This window comes from Plectropomus leopardus, chromosome 11 (assembly GCF_008729295.1).
Source record: "Plectropomus leopardus isolate mb chromosome 11, YSFRI_Pleo_2.0, whole genome shotgun sequence".
Lineage (NCBI taxonomy): Eukaryota > Metazoa > Chordata > Actinopteri > Perciformes > Serranidae > Plectropomus > Plectropomus leopardus.
In genome coordinates, this window is record NC_056473.1 from 13,465,141 (window position 1) to 13,489,655 (window position 24,515).

The following is a 24,515-nucleotide window of genomic DNA, read 5'->3' on the forward strand; positions in this document are numbered from 1 at the left end:
CTGTTTCCTTGGCAAAGAATGAATTTTTAACCCTTACACATATTTGTTTGTTTTTTTTAAAAGATGCTCTGGGAGATTTTGACCCCACCTGGCACCATGGAGAGATGCGTGCAGGCCTCGCTGTTCCAGTGATTGCCAGTCGGTGGCAGTAATGTGTCAAGAAATATGGCAATGCACTAACAAAAGGAGGCCAAGAAGAAGATGCAAATTGATGTAAGTAACATGTTTCAAAATATTCACACGACCACCCTTAAAAAAATGCATTTTTAAGAAGAAAGAGTCTCTGGTGCTGTTTGTTCCTTTTTTATTGTTTCCTGTCATTGAACATGAATACTTAATCAATGCAACTGATTACTAAATCCTACATACACAGCTGACACCAGGGTTGCAGATATGGACACTGAGATATCCAGCTACTGTACTGCAGACACAATACTCACTACAAAGAACCAGATCACAGAGACATTGCTATTGTTCATGGAGACTATGCAGACTGATGCTGAGAGGCTACACAGGATACTTTGCAAATGCGTTAGCGTGTTAGCGTGACAGAGTGTTGTTGGGTTTAAACGAGTTGTTGCGGTCCAACTTGGGGTCTGTCTTGTCCCGATGAATATTGTAGAGCTTCATTCCCGGACGTAGATCCGTGTGCACACTACGTCATCTGCCCCGAAAGTCTGAAAGAAAAAAAAAAGATAAATGGGCATGTTAGATAGCTGATGGTGATTAGTCCTTACAGTCAGCTGGTAGAAAATGTTAAATAAGCGTTACATTTTAAAGCTGGTTTCTCTTTTTTTTCAACAGACATCTGTAACATCAGTGTGCTGCAACTTAAGTCGAATAGTCTAATAAGGTTTTTTTTTGGTACTGGTACTCATCCAAAGGCTAGAAAGACATGCAAAAAAGACACAAATTTTGGTGAGACATTAGAGAGGCATTTTTGTGGTTTTTCGCATCAGGTAGAAACACTTCTGCCTTTAGATGTGGCCTGAATGTCATGTCATACAAACTAGTTCATTTCAAGCACTCTGACCCTGACGAGTCTTGACTCTTTTTTGTTTTCCCATAAAAACCCTTTTAAAATCATCTTTGCACATAGTCTTGAAATGAAAAAAAAACATGTAAAGCTTGTTGGTTTATGTCAGTATTACTGTATTGTTTGCAGCAGGAGGATCTCAAAATCTCAAAGAAATCCTATTGAATTGTGTGTCACATCATCACAGTCAAAATTGTGGCCATCCATCTAGGTCATCATGCAAACTGTTGCTGATGAAACCGAGAGAAACTGCTTCATAGCTTTCATAGATTTATGCATCCCTTGAATTCACAAGCTTGAGATGACTGAGTCCAATCCTCTGATGTGTCGTCATTTTCTCATTTCATTTCGGGCTGATGTAGCCGGAGAAAATCCACAAGACTTTGCCCTTAATGTGTTTTTAGACTAAACCAATTAAACGGATCATGCAAATCGTATGGAAATGTGCCCCACTTACAGTGTGAGCTGCCACAGACAATCAGACCATTGCTTTATGATCGCTTGTCCTCCTTTGAGTGTTGAGCTCAAGCTCTGCAATTGTTGGTCTGTCTCTGTGTCTGGAGGCTTTTGTGGAAACAGATATGATTTACATTCAGACTGTGTTTGTTTTGGGTTTTCCAGTTGTCCCAAAAAGAGGAGCTTTTCTGGTTGCAAAGATGACTCATGTCTCTTTTTCTTAAAAAGAGGCTTCAGGTGTTTTGCAATAATATTTTACACATTTTGGTAAAGTTGTGTGCTGGGCAGGACAATTTATGACAAGTTTTTTTTTTTTTTTTACACAAAAGCTGTAAAACAGCATTGATGTTATACTTAACTGTTGAGTGGTTAATGAGAATTTATCTTCACATGTGTATTTATATAGTAGTTCCAATTGCAGTGAAATATTGACAAAAATACATGTTGTAGTTTAGAGGATAACTCTGTTGCTAAATAGACTGGATCAAAGTACATTTTATTTTAAACATGTACATTTGTAATCTTGTTTTCAGAAAGTACTCACATCTATTTTGGGCTTCAGTCTCATCCAAATTGAGCAAGTTAGACAGCTTCTCTCTGATATGCTATGCTTTATTCCTTAAAAGACTTCGGTTTTCTTCTGTTCCTAGAGGTCTCCTTTTCATATAAAGTGCAAATATTCAATATTTCTAAAACTAACATTTCCTCAAGGCCATATCATGGTAAAAAAAACAGGTTAACCTGCCAGTGTGGTTGAAACTAAAGGTTGTTTTTTTTTTAGCGATAGGAGCTCCTTAAAGCAGATCTTTGCCCTTTTGTCTTTGCCTGTCTGGGCTTGTGTGAAGCTGCGTTCCTACTGCAGGCATTCGTGTTAATCACACGGATGGTTCTATCCATTTTCTATATTTTTACCAAAATGTTGATTGTTCGCATCTGTTCATTCATCTGATGAAAGTATTTCTGATACTAAAACTGCAGAGACAGGAGTAACAGTTGGGTTAGTTGTCACATCCTTCTCTTCTCCCACTGCTTTTAACATTTGACGTGTAGCATTTGTTCAGACAGAGCTCTGAAGTCGTGCTTTAGCTGATTACCGCCATCTATGTCATTCTTGCTTCATCATTAGGGACTCATTCATCAGTGGCTCAGCTGCAAGCTCTTTATGTGGGATAGTTCTACCAGCGGACTCCTCCTTGTTGTCTCCTATAGGGCTTTTCCATCGGCACTTTTGGCCATGCTGAGTCAAACCTTTCTGTGCCACTTTGCATTGTCAGTTCAACTGTGCTGAGCCACACCATGCTCGAGATGGACCATCTCCGGAGTCGGTCCAAAAGCACGCCCAACCACCTCCAAGCAGTTAGTGGTGGCATCTCACTGACTTTAGCCAACCCCTGACAGCCCTCCTTCTCCCCCTCAAACAAGCATGTGTTGCCAGACTTAACTCACCCCTGTGTGTGCAACAGAAACACAGAGAAAGAGTTTTTAAATGTCTCTTTGTGACTGTCACAACTTTCATAGTTTCTAACTAAAGCTCTGCACTTTTGAGCTTAATTTCTCTCCTGCATCTTGTATTCTGCTTTATTTTGATTTTCCCCTTCAGCCGTAACATAGTCATGTTATGTTATCTCATTGTGAAGAATTTGTAGAAAACTGAACATGTAAAGCACTGCAAAATAACGGGACCTTTAGCTGTGGATCAGCGTGTTGCTTTTAAAGGACATCACTCAAGACAAGTGGGTCATAAGTTAAAGTAACACCTTCAGGTGGGTAGCCCTTTTGTAATGGAGATGCAAATCCTGGACCTGCTGGACTGACACAGAGAGTCAAACTGAGTCAAGCTAAGCCATCACATGTGTTTAGTAAAACCCCACTAGAAACTGATATGGCAGACAGATGCTTGGACGTTGCTTCTGAATATAATCCAGGAATTGATAAAGTGTGCTATTTAATTGGAAAAACAATTTAGTGATATATAAAAACTTCATTTAGGAGTCAGGATTGGAATTTTCATTTTCACTTTACCAATCAAAGGGGCCATTTCACTTTCTTTCCACTGTTGTTTCTTATCATCCTTCATACTAACAGTTACTCTATAAAGCTGCTGTGGCACCAAAACTAGGCCAGCTGTCTCAGGTGAATAATGGCAAGATTTACTTTTTAGTGTTGTCATGGTAACAAATACAAGTTACATGCACAGAGAACCAATATCATACCAGTTATCCTTACGTATCCTTACATGTAAATGCTGTTAATACTGAACAGAGAAAGTCTAAATTTTAACTCTGAGAGCTGCACTTTAAACATGGTCTATCTGCAGGTTATTTGATGGTGTGATAGCAGGGAGGACTGAGGTGACAGGAGCAGAAAAAACACATGATGGTGTCGTAGCTCGGCCAGATCAATCTCCATTAGTGCTTCAGTGCCTCCAGGGCAGGCAGGCCAGAGTGTCACCAGAGTGGCAGGTGCTGCAACACATCCTGTTTTTATCACCAACATATGAAAAGATAGAACATGTTCTGCTTTCCTCAGAACAATGAGATGTTCCTACTGTGATATAATTTAAAGGAATAGTTAAAAAATGTTTGTGTGGGGTTTTATGTGGTAATCACACCCCCAGTTTGGAGAAGCATGCATGAGTCTGACATGGAAGCTAAGCAACGTGCAGCTGTGGACAGGGGCGGCAACAAAACGTATATTAGCCACCTAAAGACAGTTAATCTCTAAAAACAATTCCACCTGGGGCGCTCAGTAGCTAGGTGAGCATGAGCCACACATACAATATCCTTGTAGCAGAGGCCGCAAGTTTGTTTCCAGCTTGTGGCCCTTTGCTGCATGTCATTCCCTCTCTCTCCCCATTTCATGCTGACACAATATCCTGTCAAATAAAGTTATTTATTTGACATTATTTATTTATTTGTCTAGTAGGCTACCAAAGGATTAATTTGTAATTAAATTAATGCTAATTTATATAATAACCAAATTGATACTTTGCGTCAGTATATCGATACGATATTGCCATGCAATCTACTGGAACTGATTTTTTTTTTAAGCGGGACTTTTTTTGAGGTACCTAAAATACGTTTTGTTGCTGACCCCTCTACATAAGTACATTGCTTAGCTTGTTGAGAGTTTGCCAACTGATATCTACTGTATGTAATATATTATCTATGAGTAAGTACCCCATATAATCACATTTCAATAAATCTGAACTAACCCTTTGAGCACTGAAGATGTGCTTCTTCCTGAAGCTACACAAACATCCTGTGATTACGTTTTAAGCATCTAAACCTCCTATATTGTTGTTCCAAGCTTTTGCTCTTAGACATTCATCTTACAAGTACTCAAGGAACAACAAAGCAGAGCGTGGGAGCGTCAAACTTTGAGAGAGGAAAGCTCTTGAGTCCCTGAGAACTATTGAGTCCCTGAGAACTGTTCGTCCGGTCCATTGGTCTTGGACGGCTCCCCTGCACATCGTTCGAGGGGCTTTGGACCCTTTGACTTTCGCCCATATTAATCTGGCTAAATACAGGGGGTATTACTGCAATGTCAGCGTAGCAGCTCCTCTTGTTCTCCTTTCAGCATCTCTCTGCGGGGTGGATGAAAGCTCGGCTCCTCGGGAAACGGCCTCTCTCATTTCCCTTATGGATGAATCTCCAGGGTGACTTCATACACTCCCTGCCTCGTTTCATTAACCATTTCTCAAACGAGAACGCTTGAAAAATCGCATCTTAATTCATCTGATGTCTTCCAGGTCTCCATGAGAACAAGCCACATAACAGGCGAACCATACAAATTAACTACCCATCAGATCACACTCTATAGAATAATGCTTCAGAGTGAGCATTTTAATTATTTTTTTTGTCTTCCCTTTGTTGATCTAAGTCGGAAATGAGTGTTAATTAATCTTCTAAACTTCAGAACTTTTGTCATTGTCTTTTTTAAGCAATAATCTATTAAGAGGCTTTCACTGAAACAATGAGTCATCGCTGTGCGCTCACCAATATGAGCTCATCGCCGTTCAGCTCTCGGGTCCAGTAGGTTTTGGGGCCGCCACCATCCACCAGAGTCTGCTTACAGTACATCTTGTTCTCTGACACCCAGGTGGCGAGGCTCTGCAGGGGGAGGAACAACAAGTTGGAAAGATCAGTATCATGGTGAAACACACTGGTGAGGCACCTCCTTTAAAGTGTCACTAAATGCCAATGCCAATTGGTTTATGTCAGAAATGTGTCCTGTTGCACCTGACAGTGATGTCAAAGCGTACTGACAAATCCTGGAGCACACTTCCTGTGTTAAGAAGGGGGGTGAAGGGGTCACCCACAGTGATGAGCATACTGAGAATTATCACCTGAATCTGCAGCTCCCTTTGACTTTGCAGAGCTTTACATTTCTTGTTGTTTTATTTGTTTTTTTTTCATTGCAACTTTATTGCAGCAGGCAGCTCTAAAAACCCACCGTACACTATCTGCATAGCACCCAAGCAGCAGACAGACACAATAAGATACTAGATGGTAAACACAGTTGAACATTTAGCAGCTAAATAGCCACATACTTCCATCTGGAGTTGGTGGAGACCAAAAACAGAGCTAAAAGTGAGTATTGGGTTTATGTCCACAAATATGTCTCTATCCACCTCTTTCTGTATACATTTTAAATTAGTGCATTATAAAAATCAATTGAAATACTGCAAAAATGCTTAGGGGGAGTGGGAAAGGGATGCAACGGAGTGCAATGGAAACAATTTCAGATTTGAGTAAAGTATGACATTCAGTCATGATATACCGTTATTGCATGGGCTTTTGCATCACTGGAAGGCTTCAAACACCCGTATACACACAGGGCTGTCATAAGAACTATAGTAGTTGTTCAAAATTCTCTATTTCCATAGTCCAATGTTCTCTCCTCAGCTTAATACATCCAATATTTTCTTTCAGTTTAAAGTTTAACTGGCGCTCTCTTAATTAGCCTGCATCATCTTGTTGTGCCCTCCTCCTCTTCAGTGGTACCTAATAGGACAATTAGCTTCTGTACCTACACCTACTGCTTCTTTTGATGAATTGACTCTGAATATTTGCATAACAATAATGGATGTAAAAGCGCAAAACCCTGTATTTATAACACACTATGTAAAATTTTAACACTTTGCACTTAGTTAAATCTGAATCAATTAATGACACTACTAAATACCCTTATATATTTCATTTTAACTGAAAAAGGGTGGTTTGGAGATTTAGTTACTCTTAAATACAAAAATATGAATTATAGCAGCTTTAACCAATTAATAATAATTACATTTGTTTGGGTTCTGCTACATATCAGGTCCTTTGAATTACATTTAAGGGTCCCTTAGAAACAAGTTTCAACTCTTTATTGGCCTTGTTGATATATAATATCTGTATATGTTATTGTTCTGTTCTGTTTTTCAATACTGACAAGATGAGTAAAGGCTGTTAAAGCAGCAGATTAATGATAATGGTTTGGAAATGTCCAACAACCATATGTTTACAATGCCCACATACTTTTGGCCATAAATGTCACATCCTACTAAAAAAAAAAAAAAAAAAAAATCTATCCTGTGTTGATTCATTCAGCCCTCAATGAACAGAGCAATATCATTTTATAAGTCAGTGGCCTGAATCTTAAGCAGACTGAGTAAAAAAAAACCAAACATAAAATCCTCTTAGCCCTTTTGGTTGGTCGGGGTCTCCGTCTGCTAATTCGCTTCAATAATATTTCAAATGACTTCAACAGGCTTAGTCAGACTTTGACTTCAGGACTAATTTCTCCTGAAGTAACTGACTCAAATTGCCTATCAGAGAGCTAAGAATTCATAAAAAAAACAGAACCAAGGTGACCCCGTGGCACCAATTTGTGTTAATGGAGAGGATTTATCATTTTGGTCAGCTTAGGGTCCATTAACTGCACTCGTATCTCATTACCTCAACTGTCTGCTGACACAAAAGCTACTCTGTAAGAGGAACAGTATGACAGTTTGGGAATTATGTATATTTGCTTTTTTACTGAGGGCAATATAAGGAAATTGATCATGTTTTTCTTTTAAAAATGAAGCTGCAGCCAAGCATAAAGACTAGAAACATCATATCTCTCCCTTTTTCTTTTTGTATGAAAACCAAAGTGTTAAAACAAACTAATGAGCTTTAGAGTTGCTTGTAGGCAGATGAGAGCCATGCTAGATGTTTCCCTGTGTCCAATCCACCCTAAAGTGACCTTTGTATTCCTTATATTACATCATTACCAGCAGTGTATCAACCTGATGCCCTCCAGCAGCGTGACCGTCTCCGTCTGGCAGCGGTTTAACTGATGCTCACCATCTGTGTATCATGGTGATGCGGCAGGTGCCGTTTGACTGTCCCGTAGCATATGATAACACAGCAAACAGTTCTGTCTGGCCATGGTCTCAGCTGACGACGTTCAGTGGCATATTGTGCAGACGTGAAAGATGGCTTTTGGCATCAGGATCTTATGCCGAAAGCACTGCAAAAGTGGCGGTATTTGACTACTTAGAAATGAGAATGGGCTGGAAACAACTAGCCTATCTCTGTCCAAGGGTGAAATATTCTGCCTTCCATTACCTCTAAAGCTAACTGGTAAAATGCCTCCCCACTCCCACCTCATTACATCCCTGTCGGGCAGAGGGTGCGGCTGCCCTTGACCCACAGTTGTCTCCAGTTACAAAGGGGTCCAATCTGCCTGGCTGAACATGCATTTTTGTTTATTCTAACATCTTGAATAAAGTTCATGTCTTGATTAAAAAAATAAAAAGTCAGACTATGTCTGTGACCTCTGCAGAAAAGAGACGAGCTCCCACCACTATCAAGGGGTTCTCCACTGAAGCCAACAGCACCAGCAGGGCACTGTGGCTTGTTTGCGTTGTCGTTGATTCCAACCCCATAATACCTCTTTAATGGGGCTACCGCCAATCTGAGTCGATTTGGCTGCTGACAATTTTGGAAGTTAGCTGGTTTGTAGCTGTATCTGTCTTTCCCTCATTGCTTTTTGTAACAGTAGAATTTCCAGAAAATAGAGTCCAGATCAGCACATTTCTTAAATCAGTTTAAAATGATTAAGAAGTTGTGACATCATCACTACCAATGTCAATCATTGTGCTATCAGACTCAGATTATATTTTCCTACACTGCTTAATCTATTTTTTTCCCTCTTAATAAACTGCAGCTGTAATTTCTTTTTCAACATAGCATCTTCAGCTTGTGATCCTGCTCTTAAAGCCTGGAGCTAATCAAAGCTGCTGTTGCTTTATCTGACTCAAACAAAACATTTACATCCAACAAAATAAAAACCTAGATAGGACTATAGCCTAATGAAAACTCATAATTTTGTGTGCCTTATGGGACAATTTGTTGACAATCTTTACAATTTTTGTACTTGATGAAGCGCCACTGCTCAGCGTTGGATGGAGCAGCAGCCTCAGTTTTTCAGAGGCAAATGTTAATCACCATATCAAAGGTAAGGAAAGCCATCATGGATCCCTGCAGGCTGCTGTCCACAGGCTTTGCCAAGATGAACAACAGCAGGGCTTTTCTACAGCTCTCCCTCTGATTTTCTTTTTCCTAATAAAGCCCGAACCCAGAGCGTCGATTAGCTACGCCTCCGTTTTAACGTTAGCATCAGTCTCAGCCTCTGACTTGGATGGATTTTCTCTCATTCTCTCTTTTGCACATTAAGTCACTGAGAAATTCTCACACATGGTCTTTCTCTTCCAAATAACACACCAGGGCTTGTGCACACACATTTGGGACCAAGACAAATTCATTCTGCATTTGTTTATAACCATGTCCTGTTTTTCTCTATAGCTTTTTACTTATCAGCACATCTGCTGCCTTTGGCTTTGGTTCAGTCTCTCACAGACTTTCTATTGCTTATCAGACACAAATTGTGTGTCGAAAAGTAGGAGAACATCTCATTTCCTGCCTGGTTTAATTTTTTTTTTTTTTGATTTCACATTTCTTTCAGAGCCCGAAATAACATGCTCAGTCCCTCTTGGCCTCGTTGCGTTCCACAGTTTGATCACATTATCTTTCTCATGTCAGTGATCATCAGTTTTCCCAGTCTCAGGAGCTTATGCCTTGCATTTTGGAATACAAATAAGAGGCACAGTTGCTCCTCATCAATTCAACTTATATTTTACTAAATGCTAAGTATCACATCTGAGTGATGATCACACCTCAAGATGCACTTTCCCTAATAACCACATAAGTACAGTGCTCTGCTCAGAAAGTGAATGATGGGTTTCCATAAGAAGTTATGTTTCTAACAGGTCATTACACCTCTTATAGTATTTCTCATTTTAATGATACCATTCTCCATTAAAGAGAAGACTTTAAGGGACTTTTGGGGCATATTTGCTTGACTGACAGATGTCTTGGCCTTGGATGTATAAAGAGAACTTCATACAGTGTTGGTGTCGGGGCTCTATTTATTCCAATGAAAGTTGCTCAGTGGCACCATAGATGCACAATGATAACTAGATAGCCTACCAGATGTCAAGACATGCCTTGTCATTCCAAAGGACTTGCTCGTGCATATGCCAAAAGAAGTTTCTAGCTTCCAGAATTACTTCTGTGAAAAAGTCAGAAAAGAAGTCAAGGAGACTCATTATTGACCCTGTTTGCAGTTGGAGGTGTCATGTCAACAGCTTTACAGACGTCTCTTTTACAGTGGTGGTCTAGGGAGAAAAAGCTTTTTGGGCTGCAGGGATTTTTTTGCTGCAATACTGCGAGTGGCCACTAGAAAAAAATTGGGAGCAAGGCTGAACTGCTTTCCCAGGGGTCTGAATGGTTTATGAAGCCCAAAAAACTGCTGCATATAAAATTACCCAGATGATCCTCACTGCTTCCACACTGTGTGGCCCATAGATCAGGCACGCTTGAGACCTCCGAGCCAGCTACTTCTAGTTTTGCACCCTGCTAACATTAGTGAAGATAAAATGTGAAAATCATGCTGCTTTCCTATACTTTCCAAAGGTTATCCATCTGAATGATTGAAATCTTGATAGTAAAACAAGTCATTTTATGGGGATTGTGATGCTCAAAAAAGTATTAACTGATTGATCTGTGTCTGTTTTGCCATTTGAGTCAATGGCAAAAAGTCTTTTTGGACCGCAGGGCATCACGTTATAGGTGTTATTCCACTGTTGGCCTTTTAAAAAAAAAAAAAGCCTTGCACACTCTCTGGGGGTTTGGTCAGCCAAGCCAAGCTCAAATTATGTCAAACACCAATGGGAGCAAATATTGGTGCAGCACTGTGCATTCTGGTAGTTGTAGGTTTTCTACCCCTTTAGCAAAAGCGAATGCCATGGAATTTTTCCCTCTGTTTTCTCTGGTCATTTACTTTAAATATATCCCATCAGGAAACTAAGGATAACTTCATAGTGTCTATGCTCATGTTTCTCTGCAGACTATGAGTTATGCTTGTTACACTGCCTTTATTCCTGAAAGGTTATTACAAATCAAACTGAAAAGCAGACAGAAGGGCTGCAAATCCAAATCCTAATATTGTGGTCTCACTGTGTATCAGAATCAGTCTGGAAGAATCAGTCTTTCCACTCTCATCTCTTGCAACACATTTTAGATTTGCCTGTCATCCGCCTCAGGCCTGTTGCTGCCTCTCTGTGCTAAGTGACACTCTGTCAAAAGCAAAGAAATCACACTCGAGTGAATCTCAGCCATGTTGTCCTGGAAATACAATCCCACTTTTATCACATTTACACCCGAACCGCTGCAAGGCTGCTGAGCCTTATGGATCACCATTACATTTTAGGATCATCTGTCCTATAATAGTCCATTATTTAAAAAAAAAATACAAAACATATGCTGTCTTGTTCTTGTACTTTGTGACAGTATGTGATGAAATCTTTTAGTGGCATGTGTTTAAGTCAAATATTTTTATCAACAGGCTTTGTTTCTGATCTTTATTCACCTAAACATCACTGCTCCCCTTTCCTCTCCATGTAGCCCCACGGCAGATGACTGTCTCTGTAGCAATCAGCTGGGTTAAAAGACTCCATTCTTCTCAGTATTTCTGCCCAGAAGTGACTTGCTTTGTTGTACGCTGGGAAATAAGCTTATACATTCAAATGAAAATGCTGCTGCACCACAGATGCTATTTTATTTCTGAAAACTCAACTTTACTTTTAGAATAAGACAACAAAAAACTCTTGTGCTCATGTTTGTCTTTGAGCTTTTCCTACCTAAACACCGTCTCTCACCGTCCACTCAGCACCGACGACTGTCTGGTGTCTGTTCCTCCGTCGTCTCTGAGACTGACAGGAAGTCTCTTATCACTGTCTCCTGCTGGAAGTGAGAGGAGGCCGTCTGATCCCACCGCTTTCTCACAGATTAACTGGAGCTTTTTAACCTTGTGGCGGTGTTAATCAGCCCTCTGCCCTCCGCCAGCCACAGATCAGCATGTAATCCCTTTAACCACAGGGGTAGATGGCCTCAGCCAAAACTTACTTTGGGCTCTCCGGCCAACCGCTCCACCTGAGGGTCGGCCAACACCCCACACTGCCACCACCCCCTCCCCGAGCCTCCCTTCCATCTCCAGGCACATGTGCCAGTGTCAGCGGGCGCTGCCTCTTACAGGTTTAGCTTCACTCTTGCGTGTTATTGCCACACAAGAACACAATGTGCTTGTTGCTGAGGGCCACTTCCTTGATTTGAAGAGACAAAATAATGCATAGTATAGACAACAATCAAACCCTAATTTCAGGTAACAGAATACCAAGTAAACAAAAATTTAAAGCTGCACTAGTCGATATTTTTCCATGTAAACGATACCTCAACTTTGTGCCATCTGAAATGGGTCACTCATAGTGATGAAACCCTCAGAAAATGATCATCTAACTCTGCAGCTCCTCTAGATCTATCAAGCACTTTAGCGCTGTCCAAGCTCATTGTTTTGGTTTTTCATCCTACAGGTTTACTTAGGGTTTTCCATACATGCATTTATTTGTGGTGGCATGCATCAATGTTAAAATTGCACACTTCATATTGATTTTATTTTTTGGAGTTGTGGTCTTGCATAGAGGGTACTCTGGGCTCTCAGGTAAGGGCGCAGCAGAACGTGCTTAACTTGACTGTTTGTTATCCATATAGAAATAGAGCACTTCAAGCAACAGCCGCCTGATTTTAGTGTTAAAATAATCCAATGACAACAGTCTCTGTCTATTGCTTTCCCCCATACTTTAGATGAAACAATAGAAATACCGTGGTCTAACCTGTGTAACGGCAGCAACAGAAAGTTTACTGATCTGGCAAACCTCCCTCATTTAAAATTTAACTCCAGTGCACTGCAGTACGGATACAAAACATTGGAAAAGCAATTCACTGTCATTACACCTTCTGTGATGCTGATGCTCAAACCCAAACAAGTGGATGTGGCAAATGTGTGATGACACTCTAGCCTTGCCCAGTACCCAGCATGCCCCAGGGCACAGACAGAAGGAGCCACACTGTCTCCTGGGATCTGAAATAGGTCATGTCTGCTTTCACACCCTGCAACACGTAGTTCACATCATAAAACAAAGGGTTAAGACAAAATATTGAAAGCTGTTGAATGCTGTTTAACCATCCACACATTTTACAAACCTGAGTGTTGATACATATGTAAACAAGACAGAACAGACACAGATCAAAAACTTAATGAACTCTGCACCACACATACCCAGGATGGCAGTGTGGTCTTCAGAAAATATGCATCTCCAAATTCTCAGACTTTTAGCCAACTTGAATTAATATAGTGCATGTACGCAATGGCACATTTTCCCTCTGCTCTGCATGTGCATTATTTCCTTTCCACAAGCATGAAAATGATTGCTTTCTGATGCCAAACAGTTATTTTGGGGATAATGATTTTCCTCTGTTTTTGTCTGTTTTACATTTGAGTACAGAATCAGAAACATTTCTGCATTTTGGAAGGATAGGCCTTGTTCTTTTGTTGTTTTTTTGTTTGTTAAAAAGTGTTTGCGTGGCCAGCTACTATGAGAGATCTGTTGCTCAAGCGCTCTTTAGTGGGGTGGCCACTTTAACCGTTCGAGTTGAAAGATGGTCATCTCTAACTACTATGATTTGTTTTGTTGATGTTGTAGTGGTGGTGGTGGTTTAATTTTAGCACATTGTCTAAACTATGTTATAAACTATATTTTGTCAAAGATTCAAATATCAGGTCATAAATTGGGCTTAAAAATTGATAATAATAACCTTAATATTGTAAGAAAAAAGGCTTTTCTCAAAGTGCTTCAGCCCTCCAGCTTTAAAGGATTATTGTTGTTCCATAAGTAAAAGATTAATTGCAAAAGTCAATATCCACCACAGTACTTGGGACTGCCTGTTAAGAGAATATGTAAATATAGAACAGAACAGAATAGCTTTGTCATTGAACATAAGTGTACAACGAAACTGGCTGTGCAGTACCTAAAACAATACACACACACACACACACACACACACACACACACACACACACACACACACACACACACACACACCCAGTAGTTATTTTTTGCAACCAATTGCAAAAAATGGAATCAAAAGATTTTTTTTGATAAAACCCTACAAATGTAGAGAAAACATTAACTTTTTGAAACTTGAGCAGATTAACTTGATTTTCTTAGTTACAAGAAAATAACCAGAAACTGAACAACAAGGAGAGGAAAGACCAGAAAAGTTATTTTTCTCTATTTTTGTAAATATAATTGTCTAGTAATCCCACTCTCACTTTATTTTAAAGACAATTTTCAAGATTTATTTTCTCATCACCTTTTACTAATTAATTGCAGTTTGCTTCACTTTTCTTGTTAAGTTGCTCATTACCTTTTCCCCCATTGATTTAAAAAGAAAACAAATCAAATTGCTCAAGTGTCATATGTTTAAATGTTTGTTAAATGCACCTGAAAGTCGAACCAGAAAACCGATGCTGATCCGTGTTTGAAAGGGTTAATACTTTTGGAACATTTAATGACATACTCAAGGCTCGGAATTGCTTTTTGCTTTAAAAAATATCACTGATATCATCCATAAACCCCCCAAATCCCTCCAGTTGTTAGAGAAACTTGACTTTACAGTGACTGTCAGCTCCTCATTCTACATCTGTTACGCAACTCTCCTCCGCTGCACTGCAACAGCCACTGCAGCCTGTTCTTTCTGAAAAGTTGAACATAGAGATGGAAGCATATTGCAGCACAACACTCACCTATGCCAAACTTTTTTTCTCAAGGGTATTATTTATATGCACCTGTGGATAGAATATGAATTTATGAGACAAAGCCGTCCTGCTGTTGTGTCTTGTAGAAAGACACTATATCCTGACCAGCTTCTTTTTCCCCCATAATTGCACCTTCTTAACTTATTACTTTAACTCAATAACAGTGTGGCTCCTCTTATGTTTTGTCCATTGTGTGAGAGGATAAACTGGATTATATGCTAATGTTTACCCACTCTGTGTCCTCACTGATACCAAACAAGACTCTTCTCTCCAGCTCAGACAGTGGTTACTAAGCAGAGGAAGATGTCAGCCTCCAGACCATTAATGCAAGATATCTTGTTACTTAAAGTGACTCAGTGATAGTGTGTTTTCACCAGGACATCCTGTCTCCAAATTCTTCAGTTTTGGAGAGTTGCCTCAGTTCATTGTGTTGGTCCGATGAGATTATCAAGAAAATTTACTGCAATGGAAAAGCTGTTAGATTTAGAGATTTTAATTTGAAGATGAAACACATCCTCTGCTCATTAAAAGTAATGATTTATTGGTGTTATTTCTTAGACATACTTAAAATATGTTACAATATAAGACAGAAAATGATCAGGTTAAACAATCGAGCAGCCTTATCCACTTTATCTAATTATACAACCCACATATTTATCACACAGATGACGTAAATGTTTTAGTGTTGAGATCATATCAGATGTCTCTAAGGAAACCATTTTACTCTTTTTACATGTAACACAACACAGCCTTTATGTCAGACCTTGACTTCTTTTTCCTATTTTACTTTTCTCTTTATTTATTGCAAGATTATTATTATTATTATTAAGTATTTTATCAGAATTTGTAATGATGTCCAAGAGTTTTGAAGACCTTGATGTTCCTGAAAAATAAAAAAAATTAAAGAATAAATGTCTGCTTTCCAAACCTGTGTAGGAGCTCTGACTGTCTATCAGGATGTGAGAAATCCCCCTCGGGGCCTGAAGAGGTTCAGAGAGAAACTCTCATCCATCCCAACTCAAGCTGCCCTTAATCCAGCTGCACAGACGTGAGGATGATACCAATGGAGGAAACCGCAAGAAGGTATTAATTTTTCATTCAATGCTCTTCAACAATAGCATGCAAATAACTTTGAGGGCCTTTGATGCACACAAAAAAACACTGAGATTGCCAAATTATAAGGCAGAAGACAGATTCAATTAGGTATGTGTAGATATTAAAGAGGAGTTCTGGATTAGGATGCTGTTCCCTTTTAAATACAGATGTAATCTGGGGGGGGGGGGGGTAGAAAATATAAGATTTAAATATAAGATTTTGTCACTTAAAAAGGTGTTGTATTGACACAATTTCCCTTATTCCCTCATTCCAATCAAATTGTAACCCTTAACCACCACCGTCCTGATCCCAATACTGAAACTCAACCTAATAATAGCCCTAACATGACCATAATCCAAGTTTCGACCCTAATGTTCATTTATGTACCTTTAGGGGACTCCAACTCTGTCCCCACATGGATAGTGAGTCCCCAAAATGCCATTGATAAAACTATATGCTAACACACTAATGATTATGGCATCAGCTGTTTGCAGTGATAGAAAAGTTTAACAAAAATTAGGCAGACGGAAGTTTTTATATTTAAATTAAGACAGTTGAACTGTCACGTTTTAGGTATAGAGTGAAATGAGCATGACAAATGTTTAAAAAAGGGGGGCATTATGAAGTGCATTATTTACTGGGCTGAAATGGTCACTTACTTAAGGGTTAAAGATAACAATCTGAATAACGTTTAAGGACCTTACTCTGAATTTTGCATGTTACAAGTTTGCCAACAATGCTATTGTGTTTTTGAAACTTGGATGTATTCCAGGCAGCTATTGGTTTCCATCCATGTCTGTACAATAGGACTCATGTGGCATCTTGGAAATTAACATTACAAATTGTGGGGCATCCTGGTTGCCTAATGTTTAAGACACATACCATATAACCACATCATCCCTTGTTTCCTGTCTATATCTGCTTTGTTTGGTGTTATTGTTGCAAAGTGATGACTTTTTTTGCAGTGCAAATTAATCCCCTGTTACAGTAAACTTTATTAGAGTGCATCAATAATGAAATGCTGACAAAAGTTAGATTTTCTCTGTGATGGTTTTACAATACTCAAATAGTATATATTGTATGTTCATAGATTTTTATATTTCACTGAAGAAATGGAACACTAATGGCTACCTTTATTGCAGGAAAAAATTATATTTAAAAATGTGCTTTCAAAAAAGTCAACATGTTTTGGGCTAAAACTTACAAAGACAAAGATATGACCCTTTTAGTATGAGTGTGTCATATATCAAATATCTGATTTTGCAGTTCTACCTTGCACTTTCGTCCATCCACCGTCTCTTCATCATATTCTTCACCGATGTGGAAATTGATTTCGGTGGTGCGCACGCTGGTGGATGTCTTGATGTAAAACTGCTCACCGTCCTGACGGATCTCCACGTGGGGATTAGAGGCCGCGGCCACAGCCACCTTCCTCAGCATGGCGTTCACTCCTGACCAGGAACAACGCAGTCCCAAGCAACAAGACAAGAGGGAGGAAACAGGTCAGTTTCAACATTTTAACAAGCTTATTTAGTTATTAGCGGGGAATAAAATGGGATGTTTCACTGCCTCATAGCACAAAATGATTATAAAATATCCTTTGGGATGTTTTAGAGTTGTTGATCATGACTCAGTAATTACAACATGCTGACTTTTCCGGCACTCTGCTAATTATTTAAAATAAAGTTAAATATGAGCCAGGCAGCTGAATACAGTAAATGCATTAAGAAATTTTTCCATTTTATCAGAAATGCAGTTTTACGACTGTTCCAATTGGTTAGCTAATCAGTATATATAATTTTGTGTTCATTAGAGGCTAGCATTAAAGGAAGACTTCACCCCCCAAATGACCATTTGTACAACAATTGTTACATTCACTTTGTCACGAAAACTCAAAGGAAAACTTGTCTTGTCTGCCTCCACAGTGAACAAAGAATCCAAAAACTGAGAAAATTATTGAACTGAAGTTATAGGGGTCCACATTCAACAACAGCAAAACTATCTTAAAACATTAGTTTACAAACTCTCACACAGCTTGTGCAGTATAATCCAAGTTTCATTCATCCATTCATATGCTTAGTACTTCCTAAACAGACAGCCCTTTCTGATAGGAATTGAACAGAAAGTGCACCTTAATCTATGCTTTCTTTGTAGCCAGACTCCATTCACATAAACAGTCATTTTAACTCACTAAACACAGGAGCTGCTGCTCTACTGCTGCCTATAACCGTTTGTTTGTTTGTGTTATTGTGTGACTTTAGTGTTTTAGAAGGTTATTTTGGATTCACTAAAGTCACACAGTAACACTAACTAACTGATCCAGGCTGTAGTAGACCAGCAGCTTCTGTGTGTAGTGAGGTACAAGCATTGAAGTCTAGCATTGAAGGGAGCATAAATTAAAATCACTTTTAGTTAACTGCCAAGCCAGGTCTGTCTGTTTGGAAAGGACTGAGCATACGACTGGATAAATGACACTTGGATTATACTGCAGGGGTTGCGTGAGAGTTTGTACAAGGATGTTTTGATATAGTTTTGCTGTTGTTAAACGTGGACCCCAACCACTTCAGTTCATCAAGATTTGTTTTTTGTTTTGGCATTCTTCATTCACTATGATTCACAAGTTTTCTTCACAAATTCAATGTGGCATGGGGTGAGTGATTGATATTCAAATGGTCATTTGGGGAGTGAAGTATTACTTTAAAGGAGGGCAACAAGTTATAGATTGCTTTAATGCCTCAAAAATATATATAAATAAATAAGCTAAAGGTTGATAACTAGTAGGTACTGAAAAGCTGAGACATGAAAGAAAAAATGAGGCTGCATCTCAGTTAGGGTGGTATAGTTTTTGTTTTTGTTAAAAAAAAAAATCAAATGTATATTTGTGTCGGATGGAGAAACTGAGAGATAAACCAGCATGAAAGGAAGAAAGGGGGAGATGCGGCTTCTTTTTGTTCTGTCGGTTCTGACATTTTCACCAAAACATATTCCAGTGTGTTCTGTTGTCTTTGTATTCTACCCTCGACCCCACCCAGATTTAGACCTCTCCAGGCCCTCATGCCAGCTTCTATCAGACTCTAGCCCGTAAATGTAGAGACACATGCTGGCTGCATGTCTGCTTGTATTTATGGTGAATGAGAGCATCTGCAGGCTTAAAATTTAACCAAGAAAGACAGAAATGCAGATGTTTCATAGTGAAAAAACAATAACGCCCTGTGGCTCTGACAGAAAGCTCAAGTATTTCTAAAAAATTGAGAGGAATATTAATAAATTTTTTGGCCATGTCCAGAAAAAAAAAGTGTAAACGCAAGTCAGCTCTTCTTGTCTGTGGTGATCCTGTGTGTAGCACTGCTCAAGCTAGTGACAACACTTTGGCACACCTGGTTTCACTCTGCACGGCCATCTGGCTTTATGTCCGGCCAAAGTCGTGGATCTTTTATTCTACTGGCCTCTCCTGCTACCGGAAATAACTGAATATATTGAATATCCTCGCAAACAAGATCAAGTTTTAATTCTGCAAATTTTTCATGGATTAAACAAAGAAAAATCATCCCTAATAAGATCTGAGAGATCCTCCTCACACAAAAAGCCCCGTGGTGTGTCTGGGTCAACACTCAGACATAAAAACATATTAATTTGACAGCTTGCACTCGGCCCCACCCATAATCTGAGAGATCACACCATGTGTTTTTATAGCATTAAATATGTATGACCGTCAGCAGGCCAAGCAGTCTATCCTTGTTCCTTGAAAAATCAAAACCAAAGTGAGAACCAAAGTTCTCAAATTTTGATTCGCCGACATTTTAAATTTGAGATGTTTTCAAGCACCATGTGTGTCCAAATCAGTCATGAAAAGAACAATAAGCTTTACTTTTGGACCACCATTATTACAAGCGGCCAATAGAAACTGAGAACAAGGCTTATTTTTCCTAAACTGCCTACAGTATCTAAGGTTTTTTCTGGTCCAATGCTCAAATTTTAACTTCAGCAATTTGTATTGCTTCTGTGTTTCTTGACAAGATCACAATTAACTCACAAATACAAAATCCATGTTTTGGCTCAGCTGTAAAATTGTGCGTAAAGTGTGCAGTGACTTTACTTTCTTTGATCAAATGCAGACCCACATGCCTGCTCTCAATTAGCGAACAGTGACTCTGATCAGATCATACAGCTCTGTTCACTCTGCCACCCTGGATATAACAGTCCCCTCCATACTCTAGGGAAATCTCAGAGTCAACAGATAATTATGAAAATGTTGATGGAAAGTGGCAGCCCTGCAGCACTGGAATCCACAGTGGTTGCCCATCGCAGCTCCCCATTGACCGAACCCTTATGTAAGAGCGAACGAGTGATCTGCTCCAGCAGATGTGGTTAAATGTGTTTGTGAATGGATGAGGTGCTAAACTCGGAGAGTGAATGATTTCTCCTTGGACTTAAAATCCATTTGGAGGGATAGTTGCCTTATGGACCACATATTAAATGAAGCATGGGGAGAGGTGTTGAATTTTTTTAGTGAGAATTCTTGAGGGATAAAAACTAATGAAAACTCTGAGTCTTGAGCTGACTGAAGTGTGTTCTTCTGTGGTCTTTTGGGGGTTCTTCAATGATTTTATGGTCTTAATAAGAACTGTGGATCAAAGGATGAGGCTGACATTAATCTGTATTTTTTTTCTATTGTCAACAAATCCCACGAAAAGACCATAATCGACATTGTGTCAATTTGTCACTCAGTACTCCCCTACAATGTCTGTTCTCCTCTGTCCCAAGACCACTGATTCCTGCTGAACACATAAATATTTAATAACAAGTCACAAATATATTTTATTCTCTAAAAAAAGATTAATCAATTTCTTAAAACAGCTGAACAACATTTTTAGAGGATGTAACTCAAGCAAGCAGAAATATTGCATTTGCAGGGATCTATTTTTTTGGCACTTTGAATGCCAAACGTGTGTATTCAGGATTTATTTAAGAAAAAAAAAGACTACAGTGCCTTGGGTTTACATAAAGAGAAACACACCACCCAGTGCAACACTGTGTCTCTTTTGTATGTTTTTCATAGTTTTTTGAAAAAAATTAAGATCTAGGACACCAAAGCGGTGTCACTCCTAAATCGCCAAAATGATGGTTGTGTTCCGTGTGAGACCAAAAGTCGATCAAGTTATTTTAAGTGTGCTAGTATGTAAAGTATGCTACCTTAGTTACATGTCATATTAAATTAGTAACAGCCATACTTACTTTAAACCTAACCGTTATTTTTTTTTCAAAACACTTACTTTTGTTGCCTAAACTGATGGAAACAAACAAAAAATATATATATAGTTTTTTTTTTTTTTAACTTACATTTTAGGTGTATTTTCAAAATAAACTTTGCATTTAATGAGCAGAAATGATACATTTCCTGTGAAAATGGGAGTTTATTTTTTGAAAAGACTCAATACAACAAACCATCCCAGGTCATCCAAAAAAATAATGATTCGATGATTTCGATGTGCAGGGTCACTGACCAAGTATCTGTATTTGATGAGTTTGGAGTAACAGTGTGCTGGGCACAGAGGAATAATCCAAGCCCTGGGTCTTCAACAGGTGGTCTGTGACCCCTGTGGAGTCCTCAGAGTTACTGCAGGGGGGCCACCAAATTATTATTTGGTAATTTAATATAAGTTTGAAGTTTTCTTGTTCCCCCATATTAAAATATCTCTGAGGATACACATAACTCCAACATAGTATTAGCAACTATAATTTGGCCATTACACAACATTAATGATAAGCTAACTGTGACACATGGATTTTGTGCAGTCGTGTTAGCTAGTTAACACTAAATCACTGTGCGCTAACTGTCAACATCAGCAACGTGAACCTTAAGAGTCACATACCATCAAATCTTACTTGCTCTGACACACCGCTCTTAGAAATGAGCACTTAAGACTGCGCTATACATTATTATAGGCCAAGTTTAACATAAATCTTACTTTGCATTATATGTAGTAGGGGATCTCTGCTCCGTCTCGCCTTCAACTAAGCAATCCTTGGCCAGACAAACGTTGAATACTACTGATCAAAGCTACAGTACATCAGACTTTGACTCTAAATGCTATACTTGTTTAAATACATTCATGGTTGGTTTAGTTTGTAGCTGTGACCAACAGCTCTGTGGCTTGCTTTGTTGGTTGGTTGGTTGGGCACTTAGTCCACCAAATTTCCCAACCCTTTGTCAGCCACAAATTTTGCCCTAGGAGGCTGAGATTTGGCATGGAGGTTCCATTCATTGTGAGTTTACTTGTTTTCACTGGAGATGTTGGCAATAATAATGCCGAACATCACTAGCCTTATCCTTTCAGTACGGCATATAACAGAGCTGTGCGATGTGGATAAAATCAAATGTCACAATATTTTTTAACGGACACTTCAATATCAAATTGTTGCAAATTTTTTACACAATGAGATTTTTGATAAAGAATTGTCACTAAGCGGGTAAAGGCAAATAATAAACAGCTAGAACAGCCTGGTAAGTTCAGAAAATTAAATCACTTTACTGCCATTCAGCCTTTAAAGCCAGGACAAGACAACACTTATGATATTTAAAATCAAAGACAATATTGAGTCTCATAGCATGATATTGATATAATATCAATATATTGCCCAGCCCTTGTTGCAGTGCATTTTGGCAGGTGGGGGTGTTTAAAGGAAGACTGCAACCACACAGCAGGTTCTTTCACAGGCAAATACACGATCAAATAATCAAGAAATCTTTCTGTTAGGTGCTGCGCTGATGGACAAACAACCAAACTGTCAATTGTTTTCACTTAGTAAGGTACAAAACTCTTCACTTTCCAACCTCAACAGTCTCAGTTTGTGCTAAAAATTGAATAATTTATGTCTAAAAAGTTCTAATTATGTTCCAGTTCGGTGTCAACAGTTCCTGGTGAGTTGTCAAAGCAGCTCCCTGCACTCACTGTGGGACTTCTCTCTAAAGATTTCTACATTATTCTAAACTCACACTCAGCCTTTTGATGTGTCCTGTCTGTTTCAGCAGTCCCGGCATGACCAAACACCGCCACACAATTGAATGACCCAGTTAAAGTGGTCCAAATCTAAACCATCACAATCATCAGTTTAAGACTAAAAAGGGTGAAAAAGAATGAAAAAAGATAGGACACAAGAGAATAGCGCTGGGCTCCAGAGACCTCCTGGCATTGCTAATGCATGCCCTACTTAAACGCTTAACATGAATAATGTTGTGCCCCCCTCCTCTCCTCATGTAACAATACCACGTCTGTTTAGGCTGGAATTCAGCATCCAGTGTTTCATATCTCCTGGAAAGCCGAGGGATTTCCCTTCAGCAGCATCTCCCTGTAGATCTCTGCATTTTTTTCCCAGGGAGCTTCTCCGAACAATACGATGTTGTTGGAAGTCAGGCATGCCATTCTCTAAGAACAAGAAAAGCCCTTTTCTATATGGACATGATGGATAGTCAACCTCATGCAGGGATGTGGAGCTGGCTATGGAGGGAGGGGAGGAGAGGGGGAGAAAAGAGGGCTTACCAAGGGCTTTGAGAAGTTCATCAAAATTCTCGCTCTTCTTCATCTTCCAGGTGCCGGCAAAGTTAGGCATGTCTGCTGAGGCTGAGTCCGAGGGCTGCCGAAAGAACCTGTTCCACGCACTGATGCCTCTCTCTGTCCTCTTCCCTCTGTCTCTCTTTGACTCTTTCTCACCCTCCTCCTCCTTCCCTTGTGCTCCTGTCTCCTCTGCTCTGGGCTCAACCTCTCGCTCACACTGTTACACACCAAAGTGTTTCTTTTATTTATTCAGTTTTTGACACACACACCCTTGCTTCATGCGTATGCCTCACTGTGCCGGCTGCAATCTTGTCTTCAGCTCTTTTATAGCTACTGTCTTTAATGGGAGTCAGAGGAGGTCCCTCCCCCTGAAAGCTCTGTCCCATTAACACAGTAGAACAAGACTGATGTGTCCTCTTTCTCTGGGGATCAAAATGACTTAATTCATCCTTCATCCTTTGTCAACAACTCCATTATGAATCAGTTTTTAAAAAGTGGAGGTTGGCTTTCTTTTTGCTTCAAAAAGCCTTTTTTTAAAGACTGAAGTAGCGGCTCATATCCTTTTTTTTTTTTTTCCCAAAATCAAACCATAGTTCAAATTAGTTTTTTAAAACTTTTATTTCTTAACTGCACCTTTAAGGGGTGAGAGGGGCCTCAGACAGCTTCAACTATGTTTTTTTATATGAAGTTCAGGTTTTCAACTGTTTTATTCAGCCATTTTTAATTTAGTCAGGGCGCTAAATGGAAAACAAACCTACACACTCTCCCTCCCACCCTACCTTACGGGACCCCCCCCCCCCCCCCGGTTTATGTGAACAATACACAAGTGTACACTAGCAGACAGCATACAGACATTTTAAAGTCATTTCATACTTTACTCCTCTAAATTCAAACAGCTGAAAATGTAATAAGTGAGTATGGTTTATGGATCAAAAGTAGTTTCCACGGGACAGATTTAGGAGACTCAGAACCTCCTAGAAACAGACACCTCAGCTCAAAAGTTTCTACTCTTTTTTGGATGAGTCCTTTTAATTTCCATTGACACCAAGCGCCAAGACCAAATCCCATAATGTGGCTAGACTGACAATTTAAAAGCCAAGAGGAGGAAAATGAGGATTACATAAGGAGCT

The 24,515-nt window shown here is 39.3% G+C and overlaps 1 protein-coding gene across 2 annotated transcripts; it reads right to left on the reverse strand.

Moving 5' to 3' along the window:
* Positions 1-292: 292 nt before the first annotated feature.
* crabp1a (cellular retinoic acid binding protein 1a) lies at positions 293-23,662 on the reverse strand. Of its 2 annotated transcripts, none has more exons than XM_042496443.1 (4): positions 23,371-23,662; positions 17,102-17,280; positions 5,491-5,604; positions 293-677 (listed from the first exon to the last, which is right to left on the reverse strand). In XM_042496443.1, exons 1-4 carry the CDS (start codon positions 23,438-23,440, stop codon positions 627-629), a joined length of 414 nt encoding a protein of 137 aa, XP_042352377.1. In that variant the 5' UTR covers positions 23,441-23,662; the 3' UTR covers positions 293-626. The 2 variants fall into 2 exon arrangements, with proteins under 2 accessions (XP_042352377.1, XP_042352378.1); XM_042496444.1 differs by lacking the exon at positions 23,371-23,662 and adding an exon at positions 23,098-23,159.
* Between the last annotated feature and the right edge of the window lie 853 nt (positions 23,663-24,515).